Raw genomic sequence first — 14,730 nt, 5'->3', positions numbered from 1 at the left:
ATGACTTTTTATGCCTTACTATACTATGATGTTTTCATGACTTTTTGTGCCTTGTTATATTATGACTTTTTATGCCTAACTATACTATGTCATTTTTATGACTTTTTATGCCTAACTATACTACTACGTTTTTATGACTTTTTATGCCTTACTATACTATGACTTTTTATGCTAACTATACTATGACTTTTTATGCCTTACTGTACTATGTCGTTTTTATGACTTTTTATGCCTTTGTATAATATAACTTTTTATGCCTAACTATACTATGACGTTTTTATGCCTAACTATACTATGTCGTTTTTATGACTTTTTATGCCTTAATATACTATGACGTTTTTATGACTTTTTATGCCTTACTATACTATGACGTTTTTATGACTTTTTATGCCTAACTATACTATGTCGTTTTTATGACTTTTTATGCCTTACTATACTATGACTTTTTATGCCTTACTATACTATGTCGTTTTTATGACTTTTTATGCCTTGGTATAATATTACTTTTTATGCCTAACTATACTATGACGTTTTTATGTCTTTTTATGCCTTACTATACTATGACGTTTTTATGACTTTTTATGCCTTACTATACTATGACTTTTTATGCCTTACTATACTATGATGTTTTCATGACTTTTTGTGCCTTGTTATATTATGACTTTTTATGCCTTACCATACTATGACTTTTTATGCCTTACTATACTATGACGTTTTTATGACTTTTTATGCCTTACTATACTATGATGTTTTCATGACTTTTTGTGCCTTGTTATATTATGACTTTTTATGCCTAACTATACTATGTCATTTTTATGACTTTTTATGCCTAACTATACTACTACGTTTTTATGACTTTTTATGCCTTACTATACTATGACTTTTTATGCTAACTATACTATGACTTTTTATGCCTTACTGTACTATGTCGTTTTTATGACTTTTTATGCCTTTGTATAATATAACTTTTTATGCCTAACTATACTATGACGTTTTTATGCCTAACTATACTATGTCGTTTTTATGACTTTTTATGCCTTAATATACTATGACGTTTTTATGACTTTTTATGCCTTACTATACTATGACGTTTTTATGACTTTTTATGCCTAACTATAATATGTCGTTTTTATGACTTTTTATGCCTTACTATACTATGACTTTTTATGCCTTACTATACTATGATGTTTTCATGACTTTTTATGCCTTGTTATACTATGACTTTTTATGCCTAACTATACTGTCGTTTTTATGACTTTTTATGCTTTACTATACTATGATGTTTTTATGACTTTTTATGCCTTACTATACAATGTTGTTTTTATGACTTTTTATGCCTTGGTATAATATGACTTTTTATGCCTAACTATACTATGATGTTTTTATGCCTTACTATACTATGTCGTTTTTATGCCTTACTATACTATGTCATTTTTATGACTTTGTATGCCTTGGTATAATATCACTTTTTATGCCTAACTATACTATGATGTTTTTATGAATTTTTATGCCTTAGTATACTATGACGTTTTTATGACTTTTTATGCCTTAGTATACTATGACGTTTTTATGACTATTTATGTCTTATTATACTATGATGTTTTCATGACTTTTCATGCCTAATTATACTATGTCGTTTTTATGACTTTTTATGCCTTAATATATTATGACATGTTTTTGACTTTTTATGCCCACTATAATATGTTGTTTTTATGACTTCTTTTGCCTCACTATACTATTTTGTTTTTAAACCTTACTATACTATGACGTGTGTATGACTTTTTAAGCCTTAATAAACTATATCTTTTGTATTCCTTACTACACTATGATGTTTGTATGCCTTACTATCAGATCTGTATGCATTACTACACTATGACATTTTTATGCCTCACTATACAATGACGTTTTTGTTACTTTTTCTGCCTTACTATACTACGATGTTTTTATACCTTACTATACAATCACATTATATATATATATATATATATATATATGAACATATACTGACAGGCTTTGGCACAGATATATATTTGTGTAATATACAGTATGTCTATATATAAACAGACATATTACAATAAATGTCTATATTAGCTAGACAAAACTTGTTGCTGTGTAGTGTGTGAGCTGCAGGGTTTTCTCATAATCAAATCTCCTCACTCGACTTAGGTGAACAGGTGGCTGAGTGGTTAAGGTGCTCACCTTAGCACTGAGTCACCGTTTCGATTCTTTGGTATATTTAGACTTTTTGTGGTGTGTCATAAAACGCCATTGTGTGATGTCATCATGCGCTTACAAGAATGATGAAGTTGTATATGAACAACTCTGTACCTGAACTCAGGTAGAAGTTCGAATCACTGCTGTGAGGGTGTCACTTCAAACTTTTATTTTGAAAGCGACATCACCTTCCTCCCCTGAGCTCACAGGTTCAGGTGTGTGAACAGGTGATGTCGGACTCACCAGCCACTTCCTGATTTTGTTCCAGAGAATCTGAAATTCCAGCAGACCGAGCCGAGCACTGCCGTCTTTCTGAGGTCGAGTCAAGAACTTTCAGTCAACGAGAGAAGAAGAAACACGGACAACAGGGAGAGGAGGGAGAACAGGGACAACACGGAGAACTGGAAGAACACAGAGAACAAAGAATATAGAGAACACAGAGAACACAGAGAACATGGAGAATGGAGAACAAAGAACACAGAGAACATGGAGCATGGAGAACACAGAGAACACAGAACACGGAGAACGCAGAGAACAAAGAACACAGAGAACACAGAAAACAGGGAGAACACAGACCATTGAGAACACTAAGAACACGAAAAACGCAAAGAACACAGAACATGGAGAACACAGAGAACAGGGAGAACACAGATCATGGAGAACACTGAGAACACAAAGAACACAAAGAACACAGAACACTGAGAACACGAAGAACGCAAAGAACACAGAACATGGAGAACACAGAGAACAGGGAGAACATAAAGAACACAGAACATGGAGAACACAGAGAACAGGGAGAACACAAATCATGGAGAACACTGGGAACACAGAGAACAGAGAGAACAGAAAGAATAGGGAGAACAGGATCCAGGTACATGACACAGGTGAGGATACATCCATGAGGCCGACCATGGCTCTGCAGGACTCCATACTGAACCCGTCAGTCTGCAGGTCTCTGTCTGTTCACACAACAACCACAGAAGAAGGACCACAGTCAGCTGGTTAACTCACCTGGTTCAGGTTAAACACCTGAACCACCTGAACCAGAGACAGGGATCTGAACTCACGTTTGGACACGACCCGGTTCAGGATGGTCCTGAGCTCTCGCACTGAGACCTCCATGTCCTGATGAGAGAGAACGTTATGAATGTCATGCAGAGTCACCGTTGTTAGCATTGGAGTTAGCCTGGATGCTAACCTGCTGCTGGATATCAACAGGTTTTACATTCAAACAAACTCACATCTCCAGACAGCTGAGCAAACATGGACCTGAAGGAATCATCGATGTCGCTCTCTGAGATTTCCTCCTGCAGAGAAGAAGAACGACACCAAGGTCAAAGGTCAATCAACACAAAGCCCATGTATGTATTTATTTAGTAAAGCTTGTTAGGCCACTATTGACCCCCACTGTACATGACCCCCAGAACCCAACCAGTCCTCTACAGCTGGACTGATCAGCTGATTCATCAATCGATCATTGATATACCTGTCAGATTTTTCTGTCTGTTCATTATTGACAAACAGAAAAAATTAAACCAACTGTATGAAACAACTTCACAATAAATAAAAACTAAAACAGTTTAGATTTGACTCAGTCTCTCTAGCAGGACCAGGACCAGGACCAGGACCACATCATGAAGGACGGAGGACCCAACAGAGACGATAATGTATATTCATCTGTTGTCTCTGTTTTCTTTTTGGTTTTGAACAAACAACAAAGTAAAGGTGATTTAAAGGAAGATTTTTTACCTCTTCTCCAAAGTTCACCTCCACGTCATCGTCCATCTCCCTGCACAGAATCACAGGTTTAAACATCCTCCTGACTCAATGAAGAACCAGAGTAACTGTCAGTCTGGGTTCTGACGGACTCACTCGGTCTCTGACTGTTTCTCGGTGAACACCCTCAGGACGAAGTCGGCCTCCTTCGAGGGCTCAAAGGTCGACGGGACGACCAGGTACTCGCCTGGCGGGAGGCGGAGCCTAGCGCTCACCTCTCGCAGGTTGATGAAGGTCTCGGAGCGAGCGCAGGAGGAGTGACGCAGGAAGAAATCCTTCTTCATGTGGACACTGGGACAGCCTCGGTACTGACGGACAGATGGACGTTAGCTTTAAGCTAAATGTGATTAAAAGTTTTACTTGTTTCAGACTGGATGACTCACCTCCTCAGGAATCTGTCAACGAGACAAAACACAGAGAAGAAGACTCACTACACACTCACACCCATGTTCTGATAACATGCTAGTGCTAACTGTTGCTACAGGTTTACTAGGATGTTACCAGTTGGTTACTAAGGTGTTACCAGTTGGTTATTAGGACATAAGTACGTTGGTACCTGAACGTTGGCATGCTTTTTTTATGTGGTGTGGTGTCTCAGTGAGCGCCAGGATGTTGTGGGTGGTTGCTGAGGCATTGCTGAGGGGTTACTTCAGTTTTTGTGGTGGTTGCTAGGGTGACTGAAATGGTTACTGTGGTTACTATGTTGTTGAGGTGGTTTCTAGTCTGTTGGTAGGTGGTTACTACAGCATTCAGGATGGGTGGGGGTGTCTGAGGTGGTTTTTGGTGTTTGGGTAAATGAGGATGTTGCTCAGAGGAAACAAATGTGGCTTCTGCAAAGATGATTGGTGGTTGTTGGATGGTTGCTAAGGAGATTCGGGGTGGCTGTTAGGGTGTACTGATGATGTGTAGCAGTCAGAGAGACAGTACTGTTAGTGTCAGTCGTGTTAGCAGAGGGTTAGCAGCAGTGTAAGCAGTAGTGTTAGCAGCAGTGTAAGCAGTAGTGTTAGCAGCAGTGTTAGCAGCAGTGTTAGAAGTAGTGTTAGCAGTAGTGTTAGCAGCAGTGTTAGCAGTAGTGTTAGCAGCAACGTTAACAGTGTTAGCAGCAGTGTAAGCAGTAGTGTTAGCAGTAGTCTTAGCAGTAGTCTTAGCAGTAGTGTTAGCAGCAGTGTTAGCAGCAGTGTAAGCAGTAGTTTTACCAGCAGTGTTAGCAGCAGTGTTAGCCATAGTGTCAGCAGTGGTCTTAGCAGTGGTGTTAGCAGCAGTGTTAACAGCAGTGTAAGCAGTAGTGTTAGCAGCAGTGTTAGCAGTAGTGTTAGCAGCAACATTAGCAGTGTTAGCAGCAGTGTAAGCAGTAGTGTTAGCAGCAGTGTTAGCAGCAGTGTTAGCAGCAGTGTTGGCAGTGTTAGCAGCAGTGTTGGCAGCAGTGTTAGCAGCAGTGTTGGCAGTGTTAGCAGCAGTGTTGGCATTGTTAGCAGCAGTGTTAGCAGTAGTGTTAGCAGCAGTGTTAGCAGTGTTAGCAGCAGTGTTAGCAGCAGTGTTGGCAGTGTTAGCAGCAGTCAGTACACCATAAAGACAGAGAGTTGCTGTGTGACATCATAACACTACACCTTCATGACCTCTGACCTCATAGATGGCGAAGCCGATGGTGTGCATGTCCTGTCCATGGCGGCGGTAGCGGCGGCGGTCTTTCTGCATCAGAGCCACCAGGAAGCTGCAGGCGGCCTCGTCGTCCTCGGGGTCGTCGTCCTCCTCCAGCAGAGAGATCTTATACTGAGGGTTGATCCAGAACGTGTCTGCAGAGAGGAAGTGACAGCTTTTATTGTGAAAGGTAACTGCAGATGGTTGTTGGCTGGGTCTGAGCTCAGAGTTTATGATGATTTTTGATGTTCTCACTGGGGTGGTTCCTGCAGCCCCCCGCCGTGCTGCCCCTCCTCCACCCGCCTTCAAATGTCACCGTGGTCCAGAAGCTGCTGGAGTCCTGACTCAGAGCGTCCGGGGTCAGATTACAGATCTCCAGTCTGGAGAACTGACGCAGGAAGTCCTGGAACGACATCCTGACACACACTCTTCATCACTCCTCATCCTCATTCTGACACACTCTTCATCACTCCTCATCCTCATCCTGACACACACTCTTCATCACTCCTCATCCTCATCCTGACACACACTCTTCATCACTCCTCATCCTCATCCTGACACACTCTTCATCACTCCTCATCCTCATCCTGACACACACTCTTCATCACTCCTCATCCTCATTCTGACACACTCTTCATCACTCCTCATCCTCATCCTCACTCAGACAGTAGAACCTACCAGAACTCTCCGTCCTCCATCTTACAGAGCAGCTCGTCTTTCTCTGCAGAGTCGATGGAGTTCCACTCTGAGGAGCTGAGAACAGCACAGTTACACCTCCACCTGTCCGTCTCCTCTACCTGTCTCCACCTGTCTCCTCCACCTGTCTGTCTCCTCCACCTGTGTGCAGCACTTACCTGTCGCTCCAGGCCCCGGTCCACTCCACCTGACCCCAGGGGTTCCTGATCCGGATCAGACGCTCCTGTCGGCCGCGGTACTCCACCTGCAGAGACGAGGACGCTGATGAGTGAGACACCAACACCTGCAACTGAGTTAGAGGTCAAAGGTTAAAGGTGAGCTCACCTGTCTGAGCGCCGTCACGGAGTAGGCGTGGCCTTTAACCAGCTTCTTGAAGGTCACCGCCTCCATGTCGAAGGCGCTGGTGATCTGAGGACGACACGGAGGATTCATCAACCCGGTCTGAGACCAGTTTACACCCTGAACTGGTTGATCATATCCATATCAGCTGATCATATCCAGGTTCAGCTCAGACCTCCTGAAGATTCACAGAGACTCTTCAATCCTTTCAAATTAAAGCAGCAGTAATTGAACACAGGAGTTAGCTTCAGGGTTAGCCACTGAACCTAACTGTGGGTTCATGTTCATTTCCATTGGTCTGTATTAATGATGTTTATATCACTGATGCTTTTAATGTGAAGGAGCTCAGACTGAGACCAGGTCTTACATCCGGACTCAGCGGTGTTTAAGGAATGATTAATGAGTGCTCATTAACATGCAGTAACAGTGATCGACCCTCTTAACTTCTGAAGTCAAGGGTTATCTGGGAACTGGTCCTGGACTGGATCTGGTCTGGGTTAGGTAAGTTGGAGGTCTGTGAGGACTCTCATTGATCCAGGTCTCAGTAAGTGATCTATGAAGACAGCTGGACCTGCCTGACCTTTCACCTCTTATCTGAAAGGTTCAGGTGTCTCTGGGAAGGTGGACTGACATGAAAGGTGCAGAGTGTGTGTGACTGACGTCAATGGAGCAGCCCAGCAGCGAGCCTCTGTCCAGAGCTTTAGTGATGATACGATGAAGATCTCTGGGCGCCTTCTTCAGCTCGTACATCTCCGCCACGCCGCCCGTGAAGTCCTCGAACCCCTCGGTGGTGCTGCCGCCAGACAACGCCTCGTACGACCCATTCAGCCTCAAAATACACCACACACACACGCACACACACACACACACACACACACACACACACACACAAACACACACACACTCTTCATGTGTCTGTAAAATCTGTAACCTGCGACAGCAGCTGTCTGCAGTGAAGCAGCAGTTCAGAACCTCAGAACCTGGTCTTGGACTGAGGTGGTCTTACTTGGCGTAGGCCTTCTCCAGCAGAGCGCTCCAGAACTCGCTGCCTTCAGCTGAGTGGACGAACATCAGCTCTCCGTCTTTGACGGGCAGACGGTCGTCGATCACCACGTCCACCCACTCCCCGAACTGCCAGAACTAGAACCAGAGACAGAGACAGAGACAGAGACAGAGGACTTAGACCAGCTGTCTGCAGGGACCGTCAGGACTACAGAAAGTGAGCTGGACCACCGTCTCTCATGGTTAAACGTGACTCTAATCTCTCTCTCTGTACCAGAGGAAGTTTTTCTGTGTGCCCCGAGGAGAGATTGTCATGACCCCCAGTTAATCAGAAAACATGAAACCTGGTCTATTCAAAACAAACTACAGATACTGTCTCTTTAATGCCTCCTACTGGCAGCTGTGGGAAACTTCAACAGAACGTTCCTTATTGAGGTCTAGTGTGTAAACATTGAATCTCAGATCCATCTCAAAAGTCATGTTTATCATTTATTATCATCTACGTTGCCACTGTTTGTGAAGCTTTTAAACACACCACTGTTGTATAAAACTGAGATCCAACATGGCTGCCTGAGGTACACTGTCACCTACCAGCAGGACTCCAGCCTTCACATAGATTCATTCATAGAGTCTGACATGTTGGATTTTATAAATATACCAGAATATTGTCAATAAACCAAACTGATCAATAACCAGTGACAGGATCAAAGAATGAATCTGTCAAGATGGAGGCAGAGTGTTAAAGATGACTCATTATGATAATGAAGGATGAGGAACTCTGATTGTCTCTAAACCCAGAGCTCTGAGAGAAATTGATGTCACTCTCTGTTTCCCATGATCAAATCACAAACTCTCCAATTCTACCTGAAGGTATCATTCCACACAGCTGAGTGGGTGTAAACAGGTGGAGTCTCACCTGGAAGTGGAAGATGCCAGCGTATTGGTGGTTGAAGCTCTGACCGTGAGGAACGACACGATGCAGCAGCCGCTCGTTCAGAGTCAGAGAGCCGATAGCAGCGAGCAGCCAGCAGTCTCCTGTAAGACAACCACAGTTAACACTTCAACTGCCTTCACCTGACACTTCATTCACACCTGACACTTCAAGTACCTTCACATGACACTTCAACTGCCCTCACCTGACATTTCATTCACACCTGACACTTCAACTACCTTCACATGACACTTCAACTGCCCTCACCTGACACTTCATTCACACCTGACACTTCAACTACCTTCACATGACACTTCAACTGCCCACACCTGACACTTCAACTGCCCTCACCTGACACTTCATTCACACCTGACACTTCAACTATCTTCACATGACACTTCAACTGCCCTCACCTAACACTTCATTCACGCCTGACACTTCAACTACCTTCACATGACACTTCAACTGCCCTCACCTGACACTTCATTCACACCTGACACTTCAACTACCTTCACCTGACTCTTCAACTGTTTTCACAAGACACTTCATTTACACCAGACACTTCAACTACCTTCACATGACACTTCAACTGTTTTCACACCTGACTTCCAACTGACCTCTACACGACACATTAATATGCTTTATGGTCTCATCAGCAAGAACGAAATGTCTGAACATCTGGACTGATGTCATTCAGTATCATCTTTATTTTCTTTATCTCTAATTATCTCTAATTATCTCTTACTGATCTTTTACAAACTGATTATTTAATGATGATGACGATGATGATGATGATGATGATGATGAAGGTGGTGATGATGATGAAGATGATGATGACATGGTTATAGGAAATGTTTGTTCTGCAGACTGAACATCAGCTGACTCCATTATCAGCCTGATGGTCTGTGGGGACACACTAATGCTAAGCTAAGTGCTAACATCAACAACAACATTAGAAACTCCAACATTAGGTTGCTAATGTTTCCTGCTAATGGAGTTTCCATCCAGCAGACATCCGTTCACAGATCAATAATCTGAGCAGTACAAGGTCAGAAATGATGGGCTGAGTGCTGCCTTCAGGGGCTCCTCAAAAGATCAGAATTCTGAAACCTACTGTGACTGCACTACTGTACATGAGTGATACATTCAGACAGATGAACCTCCACCCCTCTGTAAACACTGAAGTGTGTGTTTTGTGTGTGAGCACCATCCAGCAGGTGGAGCAACAGGGTGACAGACAGCTGGAGCCCCGCCCACTGAGAGGGAAGGGGAGGGGAGAAACTTATTATTCCTGTGCAACCCTGTGTTTACAACCACATTATACAACTACACACCCACACACACACACACACACTGAGGACTCCACCCTGCAACCGAACTGTGACTCACACTCCTCTGTCTTCCTGCGTTTGTGAGGACCATGTCTGTACGAATCACACGCCTCAGAGACTCTGGTCTGTCCAGAGACCAGAGGAGAAACACACTCTCAGATCAGTTTGATGACTTCCTGTCATGTGACTCTGCAGCTGATCCTGGACCAGCAACAACTCCCATCAGCACAACAGCTCCAAACACTTCCTGGATTTATTTTAACAACAGGAGCTGCAGACACCGAGCAACACTTCTATCTATCTATCTATCTATCTATCATCTATCTATCTATCTATCTATCTATACTGATCACATTGTATATACAGTAAATGCTGTATTTATGTAAATATATGAATAATACAGTGTGTACACAGTGTGCAGTTTATTAAGAACACCTGAGCTACAGAAACATCTCTGTATAAACTCCATGGTCCACACACACACACACACACACACACACACACACACACACACACTGTCTATCAGCCTGTTGATTCTGTTGAGCTCTGTTTACTTTCTGACACATACCACCAGTCTTTCTCCTAGCAACAGCCGTCAGGGAAGTTTCTTTTAAACCACAGACCAACCCAGAGGTCACATGACCAGCTGACAGGATGCTGCTCCAGTGGTCACTGCTGGTGCTGTGTTGACTGAGCAGGACACTACTGAGCATGTGCAGAATGACTTTTTTTATTGTGAAAGTCTGATCTTATGATACAACGGACTCACCCAGAACTCCCTGACAGATGTCTGTCCTGGTGGCTCCGCCCACGATGAACTGAGGGTCTTCTGTCAGTTCCTGAAACAGCCAATCACAAACACCGGTCGGTGGACATCACATCACATCACATTAAATCACATTACATCAAATCACATTAGGCCACAGCAGAGGTCAAACTGAGGTGAGACTGTGTGTGGTGACAGGGACAGGTGTGTACAGGTGTGTACAGTAACTGAATTTGAATGTTGGTGTAATAGTGGATCCAATAACGATGGAGTGTCTGGGGATGGGGGGGCAGACACTGTGTTTCTCTGAACAACACTACAGCTCTCAGTCTGACTCGTCAGGGTCACACAGGAAGTCTGATTCTTCCTCAGGGACCTGGTCCAGAGTCATTGGACCTGGGTCCTGTGAGTGTTAGGGAATTTCAGGGTTCTGGATCTCTCAGCGGGTCTGTGTTCTATTAGGTTCTACAGTAGAACAGTTCTGGTTCTTACCGTTGGTCTCTTCCACTCCACCCCTCTGGTCTTGGCGGTGAAGGGTCCAAGTTCCTTGAAGCCCAGTGCAGCCGGTTCTGCGGGGAACATTGGGTCCTGGAACAGACATCCATTCTGCAAACAGTCCTCCTGTAGGACCTGGAAATCCTGGTTCAGGTAGCGGACAGCCTGCTGGAATGAACCCAGACCTCCAGCCCTCTGCCGGTCCTTCTGGATCCGCCCAGACACGCCTCCAAACATCCTGACCCACAACACGCCAGGAACCGGATCAGTGACAGATCAGCAGGATCCAGGGGTTTAGTCATGTTAGCATCATGGTTCTGTGTTTACTGCTGATTAGCTAATGTTAGCATGCTAACAGGCTAAGCTAACACAGTGAACATGGTGGACAGTGTAGCTGCTAAGAGACAAATGTTTGTACCTGATCTCTGTCCGCTGGGCTCGTAGGAAGCTGGGAGGAAACAGAGTCTGGATCAGGTTCAGGTTCTGGTTCTGGTTCTGGTTCTAGTTCAGTCCAGTTTACAGCTGAAGAGTCACATGACTACACAACAGTTTTATCACCTGCTCCAGTTTCACTCAGAGTCCACAGAGACTCTCAGTCAGTGGACAGACAGAAGACAGTGATGAAGCCTTTGAGTCACTGAGTGTAAGAGCTTTCTACCACTGACCCTGAGTCTGTGAAGACCAGGATCCAGTCTCCAGCTGGTTCTGATGGACACTGTGTCTCACAGGTTGGACGTCTCCCTCATTTATAAGGAATAAAACTTTGATTTTATTAGTTAGTTATTATTACTAGTATTATGGAGAAATAGCTCCATTTAAACTCTGATTATTGATCCAAATAATCAATTAATTCATCAATTAATTCAACCTTATTATTGGAAACTTAGACACAAATACTGAACACAGACATTAATTGTCCCGCCTACTGTTCACTGAGAGTCAGTCAGCTGACTCATCACTCTGAGCTGGAGCTGCACCAACATCACTGGAGTCGGACTGGAGTCAGACTGGGATGTGAGTGCTGACTGGTTTGGTTCCAGTTCCAGTCGGTTCTCCCAGAGAACAACCAGAACATCCCTGATTATCTGTCTGTCTTCAATCAACAAAATAAAAGAGTGAAAAGTGAAGACTCAAGACTTCCTGACACAAGCCTGTCAATCACCTGACAGGTATCTTCAATAACACATCAACATTACATCCTGAAGCCCAGGTGAACGTCTTCTCATGTGTTGATGTTCACATCACTGTCAGAAGAGGTTTTTGGTGAATTAATTTTTCCTTTAAAGACTAACGATCAGTGTTTCAGTCAGTCAGTACCAGTGTTTGATGTGAACTGAGGAGAGTTCCTCCCTTTATTTCACTCCTCAGCTGTTTCTGACTGAATCAATAGATCATTCTAGTCTAGCTCCAGGTCATCAGTCTTTCACAATAATTCATTATTAATTATAATTTAATTCTTTAATAATTTTAATAAAACGTATTCACATTCATATGTTCTGTGGTTTAACCGCAGCAGTTTTTACCTCTGAGGAGTTGATTATTGAAATCACCCTGACGTCACAGTTATTGATCTACAGATGATCAGTTTTTAAAAGGAAACGTTAAAAGTCCGCTGACGGATCATTTAACCACCACATCGAACCACATCGATGTTCAGGCGGCGTGTGTGACGCCGCAGCTTCTCTGATTGGTCAACAAACATGATGATGTCATCAGTTCAGATCAGAGTTTCTGCTGAATCAAGATGAAAACAATGACCCCGCCGACTATTCAGTACAGTACTGGTCTGTATTGTTCAGAACAGACCAGTACAGACCACAGCTCCCAGTCAGACATCAGATAAACTCACCGGGTGTGTCTCAGTCCTTCTCTGCCTCGGAGTCAGTCCTTTAGTCCTGTACCGGTCCTGGTCTGGTCCTGGTCTGTGGTCCGGTACAGGATGCTGTTGTGGATGCTGTGCTGCAGCAGGGAGCCCCGCCCGGTGGGAGGGGCGGAGCTACATCATCACCAACAACAGGCGAGTTAAAGAGACCAAACATCAGTGACGTCACATCAGCGACAGAGAGAACGTGCTGTTTTATTAATTTCTTGCAGATCTTCATTTATTTATTCATTCTGAGGTCTGATGCCACAGCTAGGACTCCCCTGCTGTGACGTCACCACCGTAATCTCCTGCCCTCACCAGTCAAAACATCTCATCATCAACACGTCTCTGTCCTTCCATCAAGAAGATGGAGTGATTTCCTTTGTCACGTGACTCTTCTGATTTCAGCTTCATTTCCTGTTAGAAAAAACCCACAGACCCTCCGCCTGACAAAGATGTCCTGTGGTCATGTGACCTCACAGTACCACAGGTACAGCACTCTCTGTGGTACTGGATCATAGATGAGTTTCCAATGCAGTTTGTGGTAAAAGTTCCCAAACACTACACAAGCCTCTGAGTACCACAGGAAGTATGATATATTATCACAGGTTGTGTAGTACAGAACCGCAGAGCCTGAGGTACAAGCCTTTGGGAAAAATACCACATAAGTCTCTGTGTACCACAGGAATTTCCTACAGGATGTATGTGGTACAGCACCCCAGGAACATGGTGCTAATAGAAATCGTATGGTTTTTATCACAGCATATGTGGACTGGGTAATAACAGCTGGTAGATGTCAGGAGGTCTGTATGGTCAAAGACGGTACTGCACCCCTAAATCCAGGTGTTTAGACCAAGAAATTAACTTAAAGATAAGAAGAGGCTAACTCCAAGCTAACTCAACCTAAAAGTTAAACTGACCCACAAATTAACTCTAAGCTAACTGGACATAAAATAATTTAGGGCGTTATCTCTAACTGCTAGCATTTGAAAAAATGACAGTTCTTGTATTGACAGCTGATACAGACAGCTGTTTTTCACCTTGCTTAGCTCAAGGACCTTGTGAGAGCAGGGGCAAATATTAGCCTAGCCTCCATTAAAAGAGGTGACTCCAACAACCCTGACGATGGTTGTTACAACAGCAAGTAGCACTAACGAACCCAGTGACATCAATGGCCTTGATAACGACCCCACAGAGAATAAACACCTGGGTCTTGTCATCAGTCAGTCAAAACTGAAGAAGCTTCTTTGATCAGAGGTGAAACGTCTTTAAGTGTCTACAACCAATAACCTGGATGACTGAGAATCTTCACAGACACAAACAATTGCATAATTTTCTTTACATCTTTGGAAAGCACCTGGAAAACAGCCCTCTAAACATTAGCCTCTAGCTCCAGTTAGCTTTGACATCTTGAAACCTGACTCCAGTCAACTAAACCCAGCTAACTAGAATGGACTGGTTACTAGCTTTTTTGCTAGCATGATAGAATATGTAAACTAGACTTTTTGTTGCTTGGTAGCTAGCAAGCTAATGTGTCAACTAGATAAGTTCCTGAGCTAATAAGTGTTAGCAAACTTGTTATCTTTGTGTTTTGGAATTTCGGGAATTAATTTAAATAGTTCTGAACAGTCAGAAACACTTTGTAAAATTAACATTAGCTTGCTAGTAGTTGATTTTA

At 43.5% G+C, this 14,730-nt stretch overlaps 1 protein-coding gene across 1 annotated transcript in view; it reads right to left on the bottom strand.

Moving 5' to 3' along the window:
* The window catches only part of LOC111237566 (calpain-1 catalytic subunit-like), a 25,494-nt gene extending 13,863 nt beyond the window's left edge, over nucleotides 1-11,631 (bottom strand). The window contains exons 1-18 of the mRNA XM_022766706.1: nucleotides 11,607-11,631; nucleotides 11,186-11,426; nucleotides 10,697-10,766; nucleotides 8,582-8,700; nucleotides 7,670-7,803; nucleotides 7,324-7,492; nucleotides 6,649-6,732; nucleotides 6,483-6,568; nucleotides 6,307-6,381; nucleotides 5,884-6,044; nucleotides 5,614-5,783; nucleotides 4,374-4,385; nucleotides 4,087-4,298; nucleotides 3,964-4,003; nucleotides 3,456-3,521; nucleotides 3,282-3,339; nucleotides 3,109-3,173; nucleotides 2,458-2,526 (exon numbers count right to left, since the gene is read on the bottom strand). Coding sequence (XP_022622427.1) covers nucleotides 2,458-2,526; nucleotides 3,109-3,173; nucleotides 3,282-3,339; nucleotides 3,456-3,521; nucleotides 3,964-4,003; nucleotides 4,087-4,298; nucleotides 4,374-4,385; nucleotides 5,614-5,783; nucleotides 5,884-6,044; nucleotides 6,307-6,381; nucleotides 6,483-6,568; nucleotides 6,649-6,732; nucleotides 7,324-7,492; nucleotides 7,670-7,803; nucleotides 8,582-8,700; nucleotides 10,697-10,766; nucleotides 11,186-11,425 — 1,830 coding nt within the window. The 5' untranslated portion in view covers nucleotide 11,426; nucleotides 11,607-11,631. The remainder of the gene's footprint in view (nucleotides 1-2,457; nucleotides 2,527-3,108; nucleotides 3,174-3,281; nucleotides 3,340-3,455; nucleotides 3,522-3,963; nucleotides 4,004-4,086; nucleotides 4,299-4,373; nucleotides 4,386-5,613; nucleotides 5,784-5,883; nucleotides 6,045-6,306; nucleotides 6,382-6,482; nucleotides 6,569-6,648; nucleotides 6,733-7,323; nucleotides 7,493-7,669; nucleotides 7,804-8,581; nucleotides 8,701-10,696; nucleotides 10,767-11,185; nucleotides 11,427-11,606) is intronic.
* Nucleotides 11,632-14,730: the final 3,099 nt, after the last annotated feature.

This window comes from Seriola dumerili, unplaced genomic scaffold, assembly GCF_002260705.1.
Source record: "Seriola dumerili isolate Sdu_G_001 unplaced genomic scaffold, Sdu_1.0 BDQW01001001.1, whole genome shotgun sequence".
Taxonomy (NCBI): Eukaryota; Metazoa; Chordata; class Actinopteri; order Carangiformes; family Carangidae; genus Seriola; species Seriola dumerili.
This window is presented reverse-complemented; position numbering and strand designations above follow the sequence as displayed.